The 25,000-nt window shown below is 32.1% G+C and overlaps 1 protein-coding gene across 1 annotated transcript; it reads left to right on the top strand.

Moving 5' to 3' along the window:
- Positions 1 to 12,698: 12,698 nt before the first annotated feature.
- Positions 12,699 to 24,806, top strand: LOC138308878 (HCLS1-binding protein 3-like). Its single transcript, XM_069249914.1, has 8 exons — positions 12,699 to 12,852; positions 16,155 to 16,317; positions 16,926 to 17,133; positions 20,046 to 20,169; positions 20,476 to 20,591; positions 21,497 to 21,644; positions 22,247 to 22,472; positions 22,828 to 24,806. Exons 1-8 carry the CDS (start codon positions 12,827 to 12,829, stop codon positions 23,038 to 23,040), a joined length of 1,224 nt encoding a protein of 407 aa, XP_069106015.1. The 5' UTR covers positions 12,699 to 12,826; the 3' UTR covers positions 23,041 to 24,806.
- The last annotated feature ends 194 nt before the right edge of the window (positions 24,807 to 25,000 follow it).

Here is a 25,000-nt window from a genome sequence, read left to right as displayed (position 1 = left end):
GTTTTTTTTTCATGTTTAGGTATTTTGGTAGATTTGCCAGTATGCCACGTAATTTAAAAAAAAAAAGTTTGATTTTTAATTTGAGTTAACGACAGAGTCTGGGTGACCTAGGGTAGCATTGCCTTAAGACATAAATTACATGTTTTTCTTTCCAGACCTATGCTTCACAGTGCAATTTAATGTGGGCTCCGACGATGTGCAGATACATTGTACACCTAGACTCTCTGGTTAGAAATATCTTTCTATCAGTGCGATTGACATTACCAGAAGTTACGTAGAAGTAATAGAACATAGGAAATTGATTCCATTATTCTGAACCGAAAAGTCATTCACCTTTACATGACAGATCCGGTTATATTGACTCTCCGCTGTGGACAGAGAACTGGGTCAAGTTCTCCTGGCTCCACATGTGTAGGAGGCGCAGTGTAGTGGTATTTGGAGTAGGTATATCGATTATAAGGGGGTCAATCACCTAGGTTTTTGTACACTGGCGTATAGTAAGAATGATAGCAATATCAGCTGATTTTAGTACAGTGGACAAAAGAAAGTAAATAATAATGACAATGATTCAGAATATATTTAAAGAATTGATTATCTGAAAGTGGTCATTCAACTAGTTTTCTGTACACTGGCGTAGTTAGCCTGATAATTATAGTACAGTGGACTGGACGAAAGATTAAATAAAACATGATAATAATGGTAATACTTCTGTATATATTTAAGGCAATGGTGATCTGAAGGTGGTTTGCAGTGTAGAGGTATGGGGAGTAGATATATCGATTGTTAGGTGGTCAATCATCTAGTTTTCGTGACTCTAACGTGTAGTAAGCCTGATAGTTATGTACATGTAGTACGGTGGAATGGAAACAAGATTAAATAATAAATTAAGACATAATAATAATGGTAATGATTCAGTGTATATTTACGGAAATGATCTGAAGGTGGTTCGCAGTGTAGAGGTATAGATTGTAAGGAGCTCAATCACCTACAGCTAGTTGTCTTTACTCTGGCGTAGTAAGGATGTTAGTACAGTGCTACGGAGGACAAACCAGTGTAAAAATTATAATGTAAATGATTCAGTGTGTATTTAAGGATGTTAAATTATAATGTAATGATTCAGTATGTATTTAAGGAAATGATTCAGTATGTATTTAAGGATGTTAAATTATAATGTAATGATTCAGTGTCTATTTAAGGATGTTAAATTATAATGCAATGATTCAGTGTATATTTAAGGATGTTAAATTATAATGTAATGATTCAGTGTATATTTAAGGATGTTAAATTATAATGTAATGATTCAGTGTGTATTTAAGGATGTTAGATTATAATGTAATGATTCAGTGTGTATTTAAGGATGTTAAATATATAATGTAATGATTCAGTGTGTATTTTAAGGATGTTAATTATAATATATGATTCAGTGTGTATTTAAGGATGTTAAATTATAATGTAATGATTCAGTATGTATTTAAGGATGTTAAATTATAATGTAATGATTCAGTAAGTGTTATTTAAGGATGTTAAATTATAATGTAATGATTTCAGTAATGTATTTAAGGATGTTAAATTATAATGTAATGATTCAGTGTGTATTTAAGGATGTTAAATTATAATGTAATGATTCAGTATGTATTTAAGGATGTTAATAATAATGTAATGATTCAGTATGTATTTAAGGATGTTAAATTATAATGTAATGATTCAGTGTGTATTTAAGGATGTTAAATTATAATGTAATGATTCAGTGTGTATTTAAGGATGTTAAATTATCATGTAAATGATTCAGTGTGTATTTAAGGATGTTAAATTATAATGTAATGATTCAGTGTGTATTTAAGGATGTTAAATTATAATGTAATGATTCGATTCAGTATGTATTTAAGGATGTTAAATTATCATGTAATGATTCAGTGTGTATTTAAGGATGTTAAATTATCATGTAAATAAGTGTGTATTTAAGGATGTTAAATATAATGTAATGATTTCAGTGTGTATTTAAGGATGTTAAATTATAAATGATTCAGTGTGTAATTAAGGATGTTAAATTATAATGTAATGATTCAGTATGTATTTAAGGATGTTAAATTATCATGTAATGATTCAGTGTATATTTAAGGATGTTTAAATTATAATGTAATGATTCAGTATGTATTTAATTAAATTCGAGCGAAGTGGATGTATATGAAGTATTTAAGATTCAGTTAAATTGTTAAATTATAATGTAATGTAATGATTCAGTATGTATTTAAGGATGTTAAATTATAATGTAATGATTCAGTATGTATTAAGGATGTTAAATTATAATGTAATGATTCAGATGTATTTAAGGATGTTAAATTATAATGTAATGATTCAGTTGTATGTATTTAAGTTCAGTGTATTCTAAATTATAAATGTAATGATTCAGTATGTATTTAAGGATGTTAAATTATAATGTAATGATTCAGTATGTATTTAAGGATGTTAAATTATAATGTAATGATTCAGTAATGAAGGATGTTAAATTATAATGTAATGATTCAGTATTTAAGGATGTTAAATTATAATGTAATGATTCAGTGTGTATTTAAGGATGTTAAAACTTATGTAATGATTCAGTTTAAAGGATGTTAAATTATAATGTAATGATTCAGTGTGTATTTAAGGATGTTAAATTATAATGTAAATTTCAGTATGTATTAAGGGTAAGGATAAATGGTTTATATGTAATGATTCAGTGTGTATTCAGTGATATTTATTGTGATAAGGATGTTAAATTATAATGTAAATGATTCAGTGTGTATTTAAGGATGTTAAATATCATGATAATGATTCAATGATTTATGTATTATAAGGATGTTAAATTATCATGTAAATATCGTGTATTTAAGGATGTTAAATTATAATGTAATGATTCAGTATGTATTAAATTATAAGGATGTTAAGGATGTTAAATTATCATGTAATGATTCAGTGTGTATTTAAGGATGTTTAATGTAATTATTCAGTATGTATTTAAGGATGTTAAATGTAATGATTCAGTATGTGTGTAAATTAAAAATGATTCAGTGTGTATTTAAGGATGTTAAATTATAATGTAATGATTCAGTATGTATTTAAGGATGTTAAATTATAATGTAATGAAGTGTGTATTTAAGGATGTTAAATTATAATGTAAAATGATTCAGTGTGTATTTAAGGATGTTAAATTATCATGTAAATGATTCAGTGTATTTTAAGGATGTTAAATTATAATGTAATGATTCAGTAAATATTTAAGGATGTTAAATTATATAATGTAATGATTCAGTATGTATTTAAGGATTTAAATTATTGTAATGATTCAGTAGTGTATTTAAGGATGTTAAATTATAATGTAATGATTCAGTATGTATTTAAGGATGTTAAATTATCATGTAATGATTCAGTATGTATAAGGATGTTAAATTATAATGTAAATGATTCAGTATGTATTTAAGGATGTTAAATTATAATGTAATGATTCAGTATGTATTTAAGGATGTTAAATTATAAATGTAATGATTCAGTATGTATTTAAGGATGTTAAATTATAATGTAATTTCAGTATGTATTTAAGGATGTTAAATTATAATGTAATGATTCAGTATGTATTTAAGGATGTTAAATTATAATGTAATGATTCAAATTCATGTAATGATTCAGTGTGTATTTAAGGATGTTAAAATTATAATGTAATGATTCAGTATGTATTTAAGGATGTTAAATTATAATGTAATTCAGTAAGGACAGTATTTAAGGATGTTAAATTATCAATGTAATGATTCAGTGTGTATTTAAGGATGTTAAATTATATGTAAATGATTCAGTGTGTATTTAAGGATGTTAAATTATAATGTAATGATTCAGTGTGTATTTAAGGATGTTAAATTATCATGTAAATGATTCAGTGTGTATTTAAGGATGTTAAATTATAATGTAATGATTCAGTATGTATTTAAGGATGTTAAATTATAATGTAAAATGATTCAGTGTGTATTTAAGGATGTTAATATATGTAATGATTCAGTGTGTATTTAAGGATGTTAAATTATCATGTATAATGTATTGATCAGTGTGTATTTAAGGATGTTAAATTATAATGTAATGATTCAGTATGTATTTTAAGGATGTTAAAATTATCATGTAAATGATTCAGTGTGTATTTAAGGATGTTAAATTATAATTAATGATTAAATGATTCAGTGTGTATTTAAGGATGTTAAATTATCATGTAATGATGTTAAATGATCAGATTCAGTGTGTATTTAAGGATGTTAAATTATAATTAATGATTCAGTATTGTATTTAAGGATGTTAAATTATAATGTAATTTCAGTGTGTATTTAAGGATGTTAAATTTAAAACTGTATCTAATAATGTAATGATTCAGTATGTTATTTAAGGATGTTAAATTATAATGTAATGATTCAGTGTGTATTTAAGGATGTTAAATTATAATGTAATGATTCAGTGTGTATTTAAGGATGTTAATGTAATGATTTAATGATTCAGTGTAAAGTATTTAAGTGTTAAATTATAAGGATGTTAAAAGGATTAAATTATAATGTAATGATTCAGTGTGTATTTAAGGATGTTAAATTATCATGTAAATGATTCAGTGTGTATTTAAGTATGTTAAATTAAGATTCAGTGATGTTTAAATGTTAAATGTAATGATTCAGTGTGTATTTAAGGATGTTAAATTATCATGTAATGATTCAGTATGTATTTAGGATGTTAAATTATATATTAATAAGGATGTTAAGGATGTTAAATTATCATGTAAATGATTCAGTGTGTATTTAAGGATGTTAAATTATCATGTAAATGATTCAGTGTGTATTTAAGGATTTAAGGATGTTGATTAATGTATTTAAGGATGTAAATTATAATGTATTCAGTATTTTTTTTTCGTATATTCCAGTAAGGAATATTTAAGATGTTTAAATTAAAATGTAATGATCAGTATGTATTACAGGATGTTTCAATTATAATGTAATGAATTCATATGTATTTAAGATGTTAAATAATATGTAATGATTCAGTATGTATTTAAGGTTTGTAAATGAAATGTAATGATTCAGTAGGATTTAAGGATTGTTAAATTATGCCACTACATTTTTCTTCTGTTACAATACCATCTATTATTAGCACTGGCGGATCCAGATTTTTTTCTTTTGTGCAATCCAGACTGAACCAGAGTAACTAAGGTCATTGAGAGGTCAATGTTAGTCTTTTTCTCATCGAAAGTTATTTTGCTTATCGTTACTCTCTCAGCGTTAGACATGGCATACAAATGTATAGAGTACAGTACAGTAGTGCTAAAAATCTAAGTTGTGATTTACCATTTGGCTGAAGAAAAATTCTTTCGACGTCCCCATATTCACTAAATATATCACGTATTTTCTTCACACTCATAAACGGCGGAATTCTACTGAGATATATCACCCCAGGAACAACTTCTTTCTTCTTTGTCTGTGTTATTTTTGGTGAAATCGCAGTGCTATCACTGTCCGTGTGTTCAATGTCCGCCATCTTTCTTTTCACATGAGACGGGGATTCCCCTTCTGGCGACATCGAGGCTGGGGTCACACTTAATAACGACAACAAACGACAAGAAACGACAACACGTTAAATATAAGGAAAAGTTAGTGACAACACAAGATATGTCATTCAGAACATTAAAATGAATATTTCTACCAAGTTTTATGAAGATTGGAGCAAAAATGAAGGAATTAGAGCGATTTTAATATTCTGAAATCGGCCGCTGGTCAACGATAAATCGAGTGACAAGAGGTTTGCCGTGACGGTATACCGACAACACGTTGTAACATCGAAAATGTTTTAAAAACCTAACGACAACAGAAGATGTGTTATTTGTCATACTATAATGCATCTATGTACAAAATTTCATTAAGATTGGAATAAAAATGAAGACTTTATACCTGTTTTAATGTTACGAGATCGGCGACTGGTCAGGTTTACTACCGACAACAGATCGACGACTCACACACGCCTGTACACGCGTGTGTACGAGTGCATAGGGCCTCGATACTGTTTGTCTAAGTAGGCCAAGGGCTAGGAGGGTCCCACATGCACCCCCCCCCCCAAACCTCCGAACCAATATTTTTCTGAACCCTTATGACCCACTGATCACAAATCCAAATGTTAACATTGCATAAGTTGGGATGAACTTCCGGTTATGACGTCATCAAGATGGCCGCCATCTCGAATTTCACTAAAAATTGAAAAATAGTCATAACATTAACATTTTTCAACCGAAGTAGACAAATGAGGTATCAAAATGACCACAATAGAACAACAAATACATATCAGGACCAAAAAAACCCAATATATGTAGTGATTTCTACGCAGGAAATTAAAAAATCGGATTTAAAGCCTAAAAATGGTGATTTTTCAGCAAATTTTTCATATTTTGTTTGACGCAGCAAAAATGTTTTCCAACAGCAATCTATTATTTCTAATAGGTTTTTTGACCACTTATCAATCAGTGTAAGCAACGAAAACAACCAAAACCAATGTTAACATCGTGTAAGTTCCGGTTATGACGTCATCAAGATGGCCACCATCTCGAATTTCACTGAAAAATGAACAATAGTCAAAACATTGACATTTTTCAACTGAAGTAGACAAATGAGGCATCAAAATGACCACAATAGAACAACAAATACATATCAGGACCAAATAATCCAATATATGTAGTGATTTGAACGCAGGAAATGAAAAAAATAATATTTTTCAGCTCAAAAATAGTAATTTTCAGCATTTTTTCATACTTGGCTTGACGCAGCAAAATTGTTTCCCAACAACAAATTATTATTCACAATCAGTTATTTGACCTCTTATCAATCGGTTAAAACAACAACAACAAAAATATATAGAAATGCAAAAGAGAATTGTTATACCATCATTTGGTTTAGAAAACATCACCGGATGCGGCATATGATTGTTATTTTTTCCAAACCGCTAACACTACATTTTCCTGGTGTCTTGGAATTTCCTTAATATAACATTGGCTATTGACGATTTATATCTTAACAAATTTGAATTTAAAGTTGGCTGAATATCTAAGTGGGACTTCAAAATAATCCATTTTCATATTCGAAATTTTGTAGACTAGTAGCCTCTCAAACTGAATTATTATAGAAAAACGCTAACTAATAGCTATGGGGTATCAAATTAAAGTTCCGTAAATACCATGACACTTTTCTAAACATATTGTGTCTTTTAGAATGAGCACATCCATTGTTTATTTCCTGTGTATAACGCAAGGAAATATAAGATGGTTACTGCAGTGTCACATATTTCTTAATGGTAATCATTTTCGTTGTGCGTGCTTTCTCGCCAGAGTGTCGTCTTCGACCTCGGTGACCTGATGTGACATTACATTACCGGGTTACCATCGTGGTTCTAACTTATCAACTATCCATGGTCAGAGTTAAGATCAGAAACATCGGCTTCAGGGATGTGGGAGCTCTTCCTTTTTCCAACGTAGTTTCACCTAGATTCACATATCGTATATGATGTTCCAGACTTCCCTGGCATGATGGAAAAGACACCAGATCAACATTCTGCGGAGGGTTGAGTTGGTTCTCCTTAATTCGTATGAAGCACAATTCCTCATTCTTGTGAACCTCAGTGACCATAAGTGGCACAGGTGGATTCTTTGAGGTCATAAATGAGGTCTGCAGTGAAGTTTCACTCTTTGAAACTTCCAGACTATTAAGTCTGGAAAGCACTTTAGAGAAGTCTCTACTGGAGAGTCTTCAATGGTCTCTTTGCGCATACACCAGATGTTACACAACCAGCACCTTCAAGGGAGTGGGAGAAGTCAGACCAATGAAAAACATTTAACATTGATGCCCTCATTAATGACCTCGATGATATCACCTGTGTAATTTATGGTTGCACGAGGGTCCACAAGATTCTTCATACGAATTATGGAGTTATGTGCTAAGGAGAACCAATCCACCATTGGAAGAATGTGCATTTGGTGTAATTTCCATTATGCCGGAGAAGTCTGAAACAGCATATACGTACGATATGTTAGAATCTGAAAGAGATCCCACATCCCTGAACCTGTTGTTCCTGATATGAACTCTGGCCGTGGATGGGTCATAAAAGGCTAGAAAAACACTGGTAATGCAGTGTCACATGAGCTCATCGACATCGAAGACGTCGATCTGGCTTTCGACGAATTGGATACTGATATCTCGAGTACTCTGATTCGGACTGCATGTACCAGCTACCAGATATGCCGTGTCTCTTCAATGGATAGGTCAGTGAGGCGAGAAAGCACGCACAATGATAATGGTTATCATTGAGAACCAGTGAAAGACATATTAGTGACATTGTAGTAACCATCTGACATTTTGCTTATGCTATGCATAGGAAATAAACATTGAATGTGCTCATTTTCGAAGACACAAACGCTTTGGGAACCGTTAATGATATTAACGGAAACACAGGCTTAGCTTAGGTTACATTTGTCAGTAGGTGTTGTGTTGAGGGTTTGAGACGCTGCTAATCTACAAAATTGAGGGTATAACAATAATTCTTTTTTTTGCATTTCTATATATTGTTGTTTTTGTTTTTACTGATTGATATGAGTTTAAATAACTGAATACGAGTAATAATTTGTTGTTGGGAAACATTTCTGCTGCGTCAAGCCAAGTATGAAAAATTTGCTGAAAAATCACCATTTTTGAGCTTAAAAGCTTATTTTTTTATTTTTTCCGTACAAATCACTACACATATTGGATTATTTGGTCCTGATATGTATTTGTCGTTCTATTGTGGTCATTTTGATACCACATTTGTCTACTTTAGTTGAAAAATATCAGTGTTATGACTATTCTTCATTTTAAGTGAAATTCGAGATGGTGGCCATCTTGATGACGTCATAACCGGAACCTATACAATGTTAACATTTGTTTTTGTTGTTGTTGTTGTTTAAACTGATTGATAAGTGGTCAAAAAACTTTTTTTGAAATAATAGATTGTTGTTGGGAAACATTTTTGCTGCGTCAAACAAAATATGAAAAATTTGCTGAAAAATCACCATTTTTGAGCTTTAAATCCTATTTTTTCATTTCCTGCGTAGAAATCACTACATATATTGGATGTTTTGGTCCTGATATGTATTTGTTGTTCTATTGTGGTAATTTTGATACCTCATTTGTCTACTTCGGTTGAAAAATGTTAATGTTATGACTATTTTTCAATTTTTAGTGAAATTCGAGATGGCGGCCATCTTGATGACGTCATAACCGGAAGTTCATCCCAATTTATGCAATGTTAACATTTGGATTTGTGATCAGTGGGTCATAAGGGTTCAGAAAAATATTGGTTCGGAGGTTTGGGGGGGGGGGTGCATGTGGGACCCTCCTAGCCCATGGCCTAAAGCCATTATTGTGTAAACATCATTATAGTCGGTGTAGAACTCTAGGCCATACTCAATACACGAACTCTTTTGAAGATAATTGTAAAAAATTTCTTACACGTGGTTGAATCCAGATTTTTTTCTTAACATTCCACAAATAGATGCTTTTATTAATAATTTCATGATTTGTTTACTTGTCAGCCCTGTGTTTCAGCAGATTTGAGTACCCAAAATGGAACACCTCCTAAATAATTAAAGTTTGATTAATAAATGTCCAGGCATGAAAAAAAATGTTTGAATTCATTTAAAGAAAGTTCAAACATATTTTAGTTTATTCAGGGCACATGTCTTTCAAAAATATTCCATTCAGCATTTATTTTCTCATTTTAAAATATATGGTGTTTTTAGGGGTGTCGCACGACGTCGTTTCCCGGAGTTTTTCAAAATTTCATTATTTTTAAACACAGATAATAAGCAACTGGAAAGAAAATTGTCACAAAATAGTCAGCACCTTAGTTTTTGTTCAGGACTGTTATTGTTAGTTTAGATTGCAAACTGAAAATTCTGTATCACATATTTTAAAAGTGTTTCATTTTGGGTAGCGTTCCAAATTGGGTAGCGTCACGTTAGTTTTTTTGTGTGTGTGTATTTTTAGCTGCGTAAATATTTTTATATTAATTCACTTTTTTTATTAACGCGGTAACTTTATTTAATACGTTTTATTTGAAAGATTAAGTTTAAATATCTTGAATCCCGTCTTGCGGGCACACAAGATTTCGCTTGCGTATCGTAAGTTTTAATTTCGGGAAGCTTACAAATATTACGTTTATTTAACACTTTTTATTACTGAACTTACACATTTTATTTATTGAATGATTTTTACTGACACATACATACGTGTAATTCATTTGAAAAGTATTAGAAGGTCAACGAATTTTAACTGTTACAACATCTTGAATCCCGTCTTGCGGGCACACAAGATATTTCGCAAACATATCGTAAAATGTCCAACTGATAATTTCACAAACTTATCATTTAAAGTCTAACTGTTTAAGAGAAACACAATCCTTAAATATCTTGAACCCCGTCCTGCGGGCACACAATATTTCGCTAAGACATTTTTTCTGTTTAGACGGACCGTGCGATTCTGTTCATTTCCACGTACACGTTTTCGTGTATCCGGTTTTTTCGCGATGGCTGGTGTTTTTGTAATAGTTAGCATTCCATTAGTGGAAGATATAAGTTCTTTTTTCTGCTTCACAAGTTTCAAAAACTTGTGCACGTTCCGTTGTCGTTGTCTTTGTCTTTGGCAGTGTTCTCCAAAATACTGAACTTATTTTTAAATGTTGCGCATGCGGAGCTAATTCGTACTCTCCTATTCCGTGACGCGATCTGCGCACGTGGTTGTACTTCGTGTTTTGTATGTGCTCTAATCGTTTTTCGAAAAATTTTCCAGTCACCAACAAGCTTTATGATGTCATTCATTGATTCGCAATTGTTGTTTTTCCAGCCTTTGGGTATATGGGGGCATCGTACTCGGGCCTCAACCACCCTGCGCCGGATAGTTGGTAAAGTTTTTTCAGACCAATATGTACCCATACGTTCACCATACATATTGTCGATTTTGCTTGATACTGAATCAAATTCTTTGATAGTATCCAAATTGATCAGTCCATCCTCGCCAAAGATAGACGACATTATCGGCGCTTTTTCTTTGTCGTTCATTCATGCTCCCGAAAATATACGCAAATATTTTATACAAAAATGTACAATAAAAAAAACATATAATAATGTATTTCTTAAGATAACATATGGGAAGTATATATACACACCATATGTTTACATAACAATAAATACAATCGCGAACTGTAATCACTCTGATAATATACACACGTGTGTGCTTCTTCTATGTATACTGTATGCAAGCCGTCGTAGACGTTTCAATGACCATTACTCATTCAAATCTTCATCAATAGTCATTACAATTGACATGAATTACTTTCTTTAGATATATCTATTCAAATAAACATTACAGTACGAATGATTTCCACTAATTAACGGCAATTTTATGTTGCAATAAATATTATGTTTCTGATCGCAATAAATATTTCTATCTGTCAAAGTCCATATAGACTGCAGAATAAATACATATTTTCTCATATCTCTGTGGCACATCATCTAGTCTGTCTGTGGTCTTGATGTAGTGGACATTTTACCTGGACACGATGTCCACTAGTGCACTCCGTGTCTACCTGTAGTCTAAATCTTGTGCACTCCGTGTCTACCTGTAGTCTAAACCTCGTGCACTCCGTGTCTACCTGTAGTCTAAACCTCGTGCACTCCGTGTCCACTCGTAGTTCACACCGTGTGCACAATGTGTAACCTTTAGTCTACTACCAACTGTATACACTCTGCGTCTCTTCATATTTGAAATCGTCATTACTCCTTTATTTTTACTCCAATCTTAATGAATTTTTGTACAGAGATGCATTATGGTATGACAAACAACATATCTTATGTTGTCGTTAGGTTTTTCTATTTTTTTAATGCTATGATGCGTTGTCGAACATACACACTCGCGATATAAATCTGACCAGTCGCCGATCTCGTAACATTAAAACAGGTATAAAGTCTTCATTTTTATTCCAATCTTAATGAAATTTTGTACATAGATGCATTATAGTATGACAAATAACACATCTTCTGTTGTCGTTAGGTTTTTAAAATATTTTCGATGTTACAACGTGTTGTCGGTATACCGTCACGGCAAACCTCTTGTCACTCGATTTATCGTTGACCAGCGGCCGATTTCAGAATATTAAAATCGCTCTAATTCCTTCATTTTTGCACCAATCTTGGTAGAAATATTCATTTTAATGTACTGAATAACATATCTTGTGTTGTCACTAACTTTTCCTTGTATTTAACGTGTTGTCGTTTGTTGTCGTTTCTTGTCGTTTGTTGTCGTTTGTTGTCGTTATTAAGTGTGACCGTCGAGGCTGTAAATAAATGCCAATAATATCAGAAACATATACATATTATATATATTTCTGATAATATGGACTAGAAAAGTATTAATATTATTATATTATCAATTGTTGTTTATTATTTTTCCGACCCAAAAAATAGATTTTATTAAAGTTACTAAATATTTGCCGTAATTCTCATGCTTACGAGGCCCATAACCCCATTAATACGGTAACATTTAGTAGTCCTTTGGAATCTAGTACAGTTTTAAAGAAAGAACATTTCACCTAGGTAGTTTAGGAGTCTTGTTTAAAAAAAATAAAGCCTCATTTATATTTTTATTAGACTGCCGGGCGCCTATTAGTATAACCGTCTATTCAAGATGGCCGCGCCCATGAACGAGTGGGCGTGTCAAAATTAGGAGAAGAAGAAACCGAAAGACAACATATAAACATGCCTTCTGCGACCGTGACAGTTCGGTAATTGTATTTCTAAGGGAACGGTTTTCATAAATTTTAATCTTTAAAATGTATTCCTATGCTTATGTTGTGAAAAATCGTTAAAAATTACATTTTGTGTGATTTTGTTTGTATGATGCTAACCGAGTTATATATTTATGGAAATCTGTACATTGTGTACAATTAATGTTACTGTGTAATGACTGAGTCAGCTGGTCTAGAAGCCAATGGATTACTTATAGATCGTAGATCAAGTGAATCAGACATGTTGATGGTAAGATTAAGTACAGTAAAACCCCTCTAACTCGAACCCGGATTCCTCGAATACTCCCTATTCGTCGAACTGGTCGTACGGTCCCGACCGTCTCCCTATATAATCTATGTAGCAAAACCCCGGATAGCTCGAACAGCTATTCGTCGAATACCTCTTATTCCTCAAACAGAAATATGTCCCCGTTTCATCAAATACATAGTATTTACCCATGTATTCGTCGAACAGGTGTTAGCCATTGAGATTGTTTTACCTGTGTCACACCTGACTGCACCGACCGACATAGATAATTGCTCACAATCTTGTGTTTATACAGTTGGCATGTCGAGCCTTTAGGTAATTAAGAGATTAATGGTGTCATTATTACCTACCTACACGATCGCAAGTCGTTGTTTGATGCTTACTTTATTTGAATATTTCAGAAAAGGCATTAAGTTATTAATGTTTTATGAAAATACGGAAGTTGTTGATCCGTGTTAATAGAAAGTACGCATTGTGAAATGACAAAAGAGGTGAAAGATATTGCTGACGTCCGCCTAATTATAAAAGTTTATTTTTTTTAATTTCTTTGTTGGTTTCATTCGACAGGCTAACATAATGTTATTTATCAAAAGATGTAAACGATATCAAACAATATATGCGAAGTACATCGTATCTCGTCAATTGTATTTTGTAACTTTACTCGTAAAGACATGTAACCCAATGTTACGCTTTTACTAAACAGACATCTATAAATATCTTTTCTAATGTCCGTAAATATGCTGGTTAATAACTTTATTGTGAGTAGGTATATATTTTGTAAATGTTTTAAATGATTTATGATAATTAAATAATAGAAATTAACTCCTTGTTGACCAATATGGATTCTACATTGACCTAGATGACGATCGCTTACTCTGCTGTGAATGATTTAGGGCTTTCTTGTTAGCTTTTTCAAACGCTAAATTTATGTTATACATTTTTTTTGCAACTTGATATTGCTATCAATAAAACACTTAAATAAATCCAAAATGTTGAAAGATAGGGTAATTAAAATGTCATTGTCGTGCATTGTTTGTCATAGTTTGAGACCGTACATTTTGACTGTCGATCGTGACCAACCTCGGATGAGTAGAATACCCCGTATTCCTTGAACAATTGACCTGGTCCCCTGCTGTTCGAGTTATAGGGGTTTTACTGTATATACATATATGTACATGTAGATACATCTTTTTTCTAGTGTAGCAGGTTTTAATTGTTTAGTTATGTTGTTGCCTTCTAGCTTCACACGAGGGGATGTTATCTCTTAGTTCAGTTGGTAGAAAGGCAAACCAGTAAGTGCAGGGTCGCGGGTTAGAGCCCGTAGGTGGCACACTACTCTCGCCCTGTTACATTTTTGGAGAGAGATTTCGAACCAGGGTTGATCTATGTTCCGAGTGAACACATTTGAAAGGGGGAAGTGGTGTAGCAAGTTTTAATTGTAAATAGTGATACAGATGCCTTCCAGCTTTGTGATAGGGGGGGGATCCCTTTAGTTTAGTTGGTAGAGCGAGTTTAGCGACAGACCAATAGGTCTGGGGTCTGGGGTTCGAGCTAGGCGGGTGGCACACTACCCTGTTACACAGGGACCTGGCACATTTTTTTAACTAACTGTATACATATATTTATATATCACATCACATGGACATGGTTCTTTTTTACTTATATATATATATATATATTGTAAACTGTGGGTTAAAAATTTTCATGCCAGGTCCCTGTGCCCTGTTACACTTGTGATAGAACTTTGGTAGGCTATCAGGACCACTCCAGATCAGCTAAAGAGTGTAAGTCGTGCCAGGTTTGGTAGGCTATCAGGACCACTCCAGATCAGCTATAGAGTGTAAGTCGTGTTAGGTTTGGTAGGCTATCAGGACCACTCCAGATCAGCTATAGAGTGTAAGTCGTGCTAGGTTTGATAGGCTATCAGGACCACTCCAGATCAGCTATAGAGTGTAAGTCGTCCTAGGTTTGGTAGGCTATCAGGACCACTCCAGATCAGCTATAGAGTGTAAGTCGTGCTAGGTTTGGTAGGCTATCAGGACCACTCCAGATCAGCTATAGAGTGTAGGTCGTCCTAGGTTTGGTAGGCTATCAGGACCACTCCAGATGAGCTATAGAGTGTAAATCGTCCTAGGTTTGGTAGGCTATCAGGACCACTCCAGATCAGCTATAGAGTGTAAGTCGTGCTAGGTTTGGTAGGCTATCAGGACCACTCCAGATCAGCTATAGAGTGTAAGTCGTGCTAGGTTTGGTAGGCTATCAGGACCACTCCAGATCAGCTATAGAGTGTAAGTCGTGCTAGGTTTGGTAGGCTATCAGGACCACTCCAGATCAGCTATAGAGTGTAAGTCGTGTTAGGTTTGGTAGGCTATCAGGACCACTCCAGATCAGCCATAGAGTGCGGGTTTCATAAGTCGTCCTAGGTTTGGTAGGCTATCAGGACCACTCCAGATCAGCTATAGAGTGTAAGTCGTCCTAGGTTTGGTAGGCTATCAGGACCACTCCAGATCAGCTATAGAGTGTAAGTCGTCCTAGGTTTGGTAGGCTATCAGGACCACTCCAGTTCATCTATAGAGTATAAGTCGTGCTAAGTGTAGCCTGTAATTCAGATACTACTTTACTGTAGTGTTTGGAATTGGTTCAAATATCATGGTCGATCATCAATTTTGTTTAACCAATCAATGACCGATTATGCACTCTTCAATTCGTCTAGACGCTTGAAATTTGAAATAATATGAGTGATAACCACACAGAAGGGAATGATTTTAACAAATTGGTTATTATTTATTTTGCATGCTTCACTGATCAGCTAACTTTATACTTTGATTTATCATAGTGTCAGAAAATTCTGACGAAACTCGATTACAGATTTCATACTTGATTAATTGATCTTTGTTCAACTACATTCCATGTACACGTACATACTGCTGAAAGTATTGTAAATTGTTCTTACTGTTTTACTGTGTTAAATTGGTTTACTGTTTAAGGAATAATCACTGAGTTTTAATGTTGGTTATTTTGTAATTTTCAGGGAACTGAAAAACAAAGACACCTGTATAGATATCACAGTGCCAACCTACAAGGAAACCAAAGGATTACTACAGTCCACCTTCGAGTTCCATGTTGTTGTAGTTTCTTCGTTACCATTCTTCAAATCTGCGAAACATAAACCAGGAGATGTTGTTCAATATATGGTTAACAAGATTACATATTCAAAAGCATATTTTTTCCAGATGCACAGTTAATCTGTATTTGCAGTTCAGTCACTATTAGTCTATATGTAGTGAATTTCTTTTTATAAAACTTGTCTTGAAGTTTTAAAGATGCTCCACCATCGACAAAGCATAAATGATGCTCATCATTTGAACAATAAATGTTTTTTACCCATGTAAATGTATGTCTAATTAACACAAAAATAATAGAAAATAAATGGTTTTAATCAGTACTTTATTTTATATAGGGCATTGTGCCATCAAATTTCTTCAGGCCGCAATTTATCATTTTGGATATTTTTATCTTGAAGCAAAATAAGAAGCTCAAACTTTTGGTGGTAATGGTGTGAAGTGAGTAACACTGTACCATTTTGTCTGCTCCTGTTTTTGATTGAGAATGAAACACCATAAATCAGCATCTATAATATTTTGCTAGTGAAGACTCGCAAAAATAAAAGTTGACTCATTTCATAAAATCTCCTATAAAATAAACAGGTATTTAAGATCATTCATATTTGTATTAAGATGAATATAAAAAAAAACACCTTGAAATAACCATAAGGATATGTATTATTTTCTATTATTTTCAGGTATCTAAAAAATTTGCAGAGTTTGAAGATCTACATTCCAAGTTAGGTGTTAAATTCTCAGGAACGGTCTTACCTCCGCTGTCCAAGAGAGCCATCATAGCCAATGATTCTGTGGCAAAGGAAAGACGCGGAAATCTTGATTCTTTTCTGAAATTTGTGGCTTGTACTCCAAAACTTTCCACTTCTTCAATCTTGCTTGAATTCTTAGGTAATGAACATTTTAAACTTGATTATGGTAGTAGATTAAATGGTGGTTAAAATATGGAGATTGTAACAAAATCAGACAAACTTGTTTTATGCTTGAATCACCTACAGTTGTTGTGGAGTGAAATGTTATAACATTCATCATTACGCTTTAATTGACTGAATGATCAGAGGTCTTATATAGAGCATTTTAAATTTGTATGTTATGACTGGCATTCACAGTTACAGAATAATTGTGCCGTCATGTGTTTGCGAAGGCAACATAACATTTTTCAGAGAAAATGATGCGAGTCTCAACATAAGTATGTCACAATGGATACCTTCCTGCAAGGGAAGTAACTCTGCAATATATATGGACAGAATATCTTTCTGATGTTCGAAAAGTATAGGCCAAAGGGTACAGTTTGAGTTTTATGACTCTAGTAGATTTATGGTGGGTAAAAGGCTTTCTGAAACAAAATCTAAAAGTTTCTGACAACAATAGTAATATGCCAAGGAGAAAGAGCAAAAATTAAACTTGAGAATGACTGGAAAAAATGGGAAAAAATAGCTAAACTTTAACCTTTTATTTGTACACCTCACCCTGAAATATTTGCAATATGATAATCATAGATGTATACATTTTTTTATATATTTAATTTTTTTTATTATTATTATTATTATTTATTTATTTATTCATTATTATCATTTTTTGTTTTGCAGATATAACTTCTCATTTCTTCGATCTTTGTGTACTGTATGTGACACTCTAAATACCATTTCTCTGTCTACCCCTCCCCTTTATCTATCTTTTTTTTCTCTCTTTCTCTCTCTTTCTTTCCTTTCTCTTTGTTTTTCTTTTCTGTTGTTTTTTGTTTTTTGTCTCTCTCTGTGTATATTTGATAGTATAAGGTGTATGTGTGTGTATGAGAAGAATGAAAGTGTCCTCGTTTGTCATGTTAAATGTGTTACAAAATTTGAAAAAATAAAAAATTACCAAAAAAAAACCAATAGTAACATGAAACAAATACAAGATTTCGTGTGTAATATATTGTAACAGTGACGATTCATTTCGTTTTTTGTGGTCTGGCACAGTGATAGTCAATTAACGCACATTGTTTAGGAAGACGGCTGAAAACATAAGAATACCCATGTTATGAAAATTAACATTTAATTGAATTCAATTAAATCGTATAGAAGATTATGATAATTATACTATAAGAGTAAATGATTCAAGTTGTGCTTACAAAATAAGTGTACATCTCAAGAGATACCTGCCTGCAAGGGAAGTAACTCTGCAATATGTATAGACAGAATATCTTTCTGATGTTTGTAAAGTATAGGCAAAGGAGATGCTATTGATCCTTTACTTTCAAACATTTTAAGAGACGACAAATGCTTATATTTAAAAAGATAATTTTCTAGTTTGAGTTTGATTACTTATGCTAATTTAAATTAATGGACTGGAAATATAGGATATTATATGTGCCAATATATATATGTAAGATAAAAACTAATTTAATAAATTTCATATTACATATTCAAGCGTAAGATTCTATCATCACATAATCAGTATATGTGGAAATACATACACAAAATATTCATGTTCATTTAGTTTAAAGATGCTCCACCGCCGACAGCATAAATCATTTGAACAATATTTGGTGTTTAATTGTGTATATATATGTCAGTTAGGATTTTAGCTTTCTGTATATACTGAGACAATAATATAGTTTATATTATAATTATACACCTCAGGTGTAAATGAAATAAAGATAGGATTTTAGCTTTCTGTATATACTGAGACAATAATATAGTTTATATTATAATTATACACCTCAGGTGTAAATGCAATAAAGATAGGATTTTAGCTTTCTGTATATACTGAGACAATAATATAGTTTATATTATAATTATACACCTCAGGTGTAAATGCAATAAAGATAGGATTTTAGCTTTCTGTATATACTGAGACAATAATATAGTTTATATTATTATAATTATACACCTCAGGTGTAAATGAAATAAAGATAGGATTTTAGCTTTCTGTATATACTGAGACAATAATATAGTTTATATTATAATTATACACCTCAGGTGTAAATGCAATAAAGATAGGATTTTAGCTTTCTGTATATACTGAGACAATAATATAGTTTATATTATAATTATACACCTCAGGTGTAAATGAAATAAAGTTAGGATTTTAGCTTTCAGTATATACTGAGACAACAATATAGTTTATATTATAATTATACACCTCAGGTGTAAATGCAATAAAGTTAGGATTTTAGCTTTCATTATATACTGAGACAACAATATAGTTTATATTATAATTATACACCTCAGGTGTAAATGAAATAAAGTTAGGATTTTAGCTTTCATTATATACTGAGACAATAATATAGTTTATATTATAATTATACACCACAGGTGTAAATGAAATAAAGTTAGGATTTTAGCTTTCAGTATATACTGAGACAACAATATAGTTTATATTATAATTATACACCTCAGGTGTAAATGAAATAAAGTTAGGATTTTAGCTTTCATTATATACTGAGACAATAATATAGTTTATATTATAATTATAAACCTCAGGTGTAAATGAAATAAAGATAGGATTTTAGCTTTCTGTATATACTGAGACAATAATATAGTTTATATTATAATTATAAACCTCAGGTATAAATGCAATAAAGATAGGATTTTAGCTTTCTGTATATACTGAGACAATAATATAGTTTATATTATAATTATACACCTCAGGTGTAAATGAAATAAAGTTAGGATTTTAGCTTTCTGTATATACTGAGACAACAATATAGTTTATATTATAATTATAAACCTCAGGTGTAAATGCAATAAAGATAGGATTTTAGCTTTCTGTATATACTGAGACAATAATATAGTTTATATTATAATTATACACCTCAGGTGTAAATGCAATAAAGGCTGGAAAGTACAGAAAGGATGGTGAGCTTCAAGATGATACTGACACCAAGAGTTCAGAGGACCAAGATGATTGTACGGAACAGGAGAAACAAGATGTAGAACAAAGGTTAGTTACATTGATTATTAATTTTTATAATTAATTGTTATATCTCTGAATAGGGTGATAAAGTATAATTGTTTAAATCTTTCAGCCTGAATATTCATAATGAACTGTTCCATCTTTTCAATTAAAAGAGCTCAAATATATCTACAGGGATAAATGAGTTTGGTGATATGTGTAGAATTAATATTAAGTCATTTAGTCAAAGTCACTTCACAGTTACATTAAAAATATTAAATGTTTCAGTTAGGTATAAGTTACCATTAAATTGTTTCCTTTACTGATCACACTAAAACATTCAATTTTTTATAGTTTATTTGATGAAGAGGAAGATGAAAATGCAGATGACTTTTTTGCTAAAGATGAGGATGCCGGGGGGGAGGATATGCTTGGTGGTATAGGCAATGATTATGGAGGGCGATTTGAAGGTCAGTCACTCTCCAGAGTGAATATATGGAAAAATTTACACCAATCACGCACAGGACTTTCAGCATGAATATTTCCCTGCTCATAATAACTAATAGTTATTTTATCCCATAAAAAATATCATCATGAAATGTTTGCACATCCAAATAACAAATTTGCATTTTCCCGATTTAGCCTACATGTATATTAAAAAAAAAGCCTCAAAAACATGTAATGGCCGAGTGGTCAAGATCTCCTGAAATAATACTACAATTATGGTAAGCTCTCCACCTCAGGTTGCTAGTTTGAAACCCATGTTGGACAGTTGCTAGGTCCTCCCACTGGTCGGTGGTTTTTCTCCAGGTACTCCTATTTTCCTCCACCTATAAACCTGGCACCTCCTTTAAACTAATCAAACCAAACAAAAAGCATGTACATTTAGAGTTACCTCCCTTTATTTGAATCGTAAGATTATATTAGATATTGAGTTTCGACATCAATACCTAAGGTATCCACATCTCAGTTGTCAGGTACTGATCCTAGGTTGATTATTATTTGGTGGTAAGTCTGAATTTCCTCCATCTCCTAAATATTATTTGGTGGTAAGTCTGAATTTCCTCCATCTCCTTATTATTTGGTGGTAAGTCTGAATTTCCTCCATCTCCTTATTATTTGGTGGTAAGTCTGAATTTCCTCCATCTCCTTATTATTTGGTGGTAAGTCTGAATTTCCTCCATCTCCTTATTATTTGGTGGTAAGTCTGAATTTCCTCCATCTCCTAAATCTGTCGCTGGCTGGTAGTCATTGGCCATAAAGTAAAAACACAAAACCCTATTGGTGATTGCAAGCTATCATTCCTAGAAAATAAAATTTGACAATTAAGTGTTATATTCTTAATTTTATGTTTTAACTTTTTTTATGTATGAAGATGATACCAAGCTTTTTGAAGACCAAGATTTATCAGGAGCTTTGACAGAAGAAGATGCCAATGAATTAGTTCTACCAGCAGCTAGAGATGTTAAAACCAAGGATTCTTCAAGTCTTTTTACAGATGAAGATAATTCTGACCTTTTCCAGTAAGTCAAAATATTTCTCAATCATGCACATTGCAATTATGACTAATTAATAATCAAAATTATAACTACTTCACAATGCCACAATCTTAGTAAATACCCAAATTTTGACACACTGGTCAGTTATCTGGAAATTTACTCTAATTATAGGCGAGAGGTCTATTTGGATCCCCATATTGTAAGATATTCTGGTGTAACAGAGTTACGTCCCTTTGTTTGATAACTTTGATTGATCAGTATGACTATAAGCCAACAACTGTGTTTTTCATTAATTAGCGATAAGAAATCATGATTTAGTTTTAATCTCATTGAAAATGTTTACTCTAAAGGTACAGCCTTATGTGTCTGAATCCAGAAATATCAGATCATAGTGAAGACTTTTAAACATAGAAACGTGAAATCAAGTTGCTGCCAATATGAGTTACTTTCGCATTGGTTAATAAATAATTCAGAATCCATTTAAACTTAAAAGTCGGGATTAAAGTACTTTTGGTTTAAATTCCTTTTTAAAAGAAAAAATCATTTTATATAAACAGTTTTTATTAAATAGATTGCAGCCAAATGAATGATAAAGAGTTTTGAAATATTTTTTTTTTTTATGTTAGAATTGATGATGATTTGGATAAACTATTAAAAATTGAACCAAAAAAGCCTGACCCCAAACCAAAGCCATCGCCTCGTCCAGCGGTAATGTCAGAGAAGCCAGTAGTTTCCTCAAAGAAACCATCAGTCCCGTCACAGAAACCAGCAGTTTCTCCTGATAAACCCGCACCAGCGCCACGGAAACCGAAACCTGCTGAAACAAAAGACGCCATTACCAAGCCAACAACAGTAAGAATGATTCCTTGCATTCCATTTAACTCTCAATTAAAAGCAATAAATTCTGAATGAATCTGTTTTGTTGTAAGTACAACTGTTAAGTCATACAATTAATGTTAAACTTTTGATAATAATGATATATCTCACGGAAGTACTACTAAATACTCATAGCAGGACATTTTCTGGTTACACTCAAATATAGTGTTATCTCACTGAAGTGTACCTTGAACTTTCCAGGCACTACTTTCCCTGGTCACATTATACTGACAGTAACTCAAATATATATTGTTATTGCACTGAAATAATGCCCTATCTTTGTATCAAGTTCACTTGTGATACTGTTTGAAAAAAAAATTAATAATTTTAGAAACCAAAACCAGTATTATCACCAAAACCAGCTTTGCCAAAGAAACCAGGTGCTGGAGGTCAGGAGGGCAAGCCAGAGTTACCAAAGAAACCCGCATCAAGTGCAGAGGAGGTTGCTGAGAAAACAACAGTAGAATCATTGGACACAGATGATATAATGCAGTATATTCAACAAAACGCTTCACAAGACGATGACCTTGACCTGTTTTCGTGATGTTATGGTGCTAAGATCAAGTTGTCGAAGCAAACTTTTACTGCAATCAGGGTGGAAGTTTGCTGAGCCAATGATTCAGATTTGGTGCTAAAATTAGGCCATTTTGCCAGTATTCTTCCAACTTGTCCTAAAGTTTTTGAAAATCCTTAATAATATTCCAAAACAAAATGTCCTAACAAAATTTCTAAAAACTCTAAAATATCTCAAAGGGTTTGAAATCAATCTGAAACACTGCCAGCAGTATTAATATGTGACCATATGTTAGTGAGGAGTTGTTTTAACATAATCACCCCTGTGGACACATTTGAACTCTTCGAATTAAAAGATTGGAAGAGTTCATTATGAAATTTCAGCAACTCATTCATCCCTAAAGACACATTTGAACTATTTCAGTTCAGTGCTTGGAACAGTTCATTGTTAAATTTCAGGTGTGAGTGAGATTTTCCAACTCATTTATCTCCCCCAAGACTCTTCCAATTCAAAGGTTGGAACAGTTCATTGTTAAATTTCAGGTGTGAGTGAGTTGTTTCATTTATCTCCCCCAAGACTCTTCCAATTCTAAGACTGGAACAGTTCATTGTTAAATTTTAGGAGTGAATAAGTTAAGGTGAACTAGAAATATAAAGTGTATTCTTAATTCATTTGTGATTTATAATACTCAGTATTAGCATGATATCTAAAAATGCAAACAAATACTCACTGTACATTATAATGTAAACACTGTTATAACGGATATCTGGGGACCAACAATATCATTATAAGTTCGTTACACAGATAATGCAGATATATCATGGGAACCCTGACGGGGAATGGACATTTCTATGTTCAAAGAATTAATGGATTCGTTATAAATGTGTTTTACTGTTCTTTATCAACGATATATTCATTCGATTTTATCTTGATTTCTCTTTGTGTCTTCTTTATGTTGATTGTTATCGATTATCAGTACATATGTAGGTGACATTCAGCCAGATTAACCGTGTTGTTAATTGATATCTACACTGTATATATCTACTCTCTCGGTAGTCATTAAATGTTAACACGATGTCCATTAATCGTTAATGATAACGTGAATATCATATCCAGTATTTTTTAATGTTGACATGATTGACAAATTTGCTAGCCAAGGGTATTCAGTACCAGATACTCTCCCTGTAACAAGCTGTTAAGGGACAGTATTGAACTATAAACACCCCTGGCAAGCGTATCCGCGAATTGTTTATTTGATTATATCCATTATTTTTTAATGTTACGTGATTATAAAATCCATTATTTTTTAATGTTACGTGATTATAAAATCCATTATTTTTTAATGTTACGTGATTATAAAATCCATTATTTTTAATGTTACGTGACTATAAAATCCATTATTTTTAATGTTACGTGATTATAAAATCCATTATTTTTAATGTTATCGTGATTGTATCCTTAATGGTTAATGGATGATAATGAAATCCATTAACTGTGAAGGGAGGAGAGCATAAGATGCTACTTACGTCTTCGTGAGAAGGCAATTAAATCCATAAATTGTGTTTTTGTATATGATCTTTATTCGTTTATGCATCAAATGCTCAAAATGTTCACAGAAAAATACACCCTGTGAAACTGCTGGAACGAATTCGCCTTTTGAGAGAATATATTGATATGAATGGAGAATCAATGTGAATCTTAAATTATGTAAGGAATAAAGTTATATATTAAATTTTGTTTTTAAATTTTAATTAGATGATATAATCAAATGAATAAAAATGATATTTCAAATGATACTAATAGCTGTTTATTTGTTTGATTATTGGTTACCACTTTTGATGAAAAACGTTATCTGGAATTTGAATTCATCAGTAATACCATTCTCCCACTCACAGGGACCAGGAACAATTTTTTTTACCAATAGTATTTACATATTTATATTACAGATACTATTATTTATATACATGTATAAATACTGTTTGTTAGAAAT

Source organism: Argopecten irradians, chromosome 15 (genome assembly GCF_041381155.1).
Source record: "Argopecten irradians isolate NY chromosome 15, Ai_NY, whole genome shotgun sequence".
NCBI lineage: Eukaryota > Metazoa > Mollusca > Bivalvia > Pectinida > Pectinidae > Argopecten > Argopecten irradians.
The sequence above is the reverse complement of the archived record's forward strand: the minus strand, read 5'-3'. Positions and strand labels throughout refer to the sequence as shown.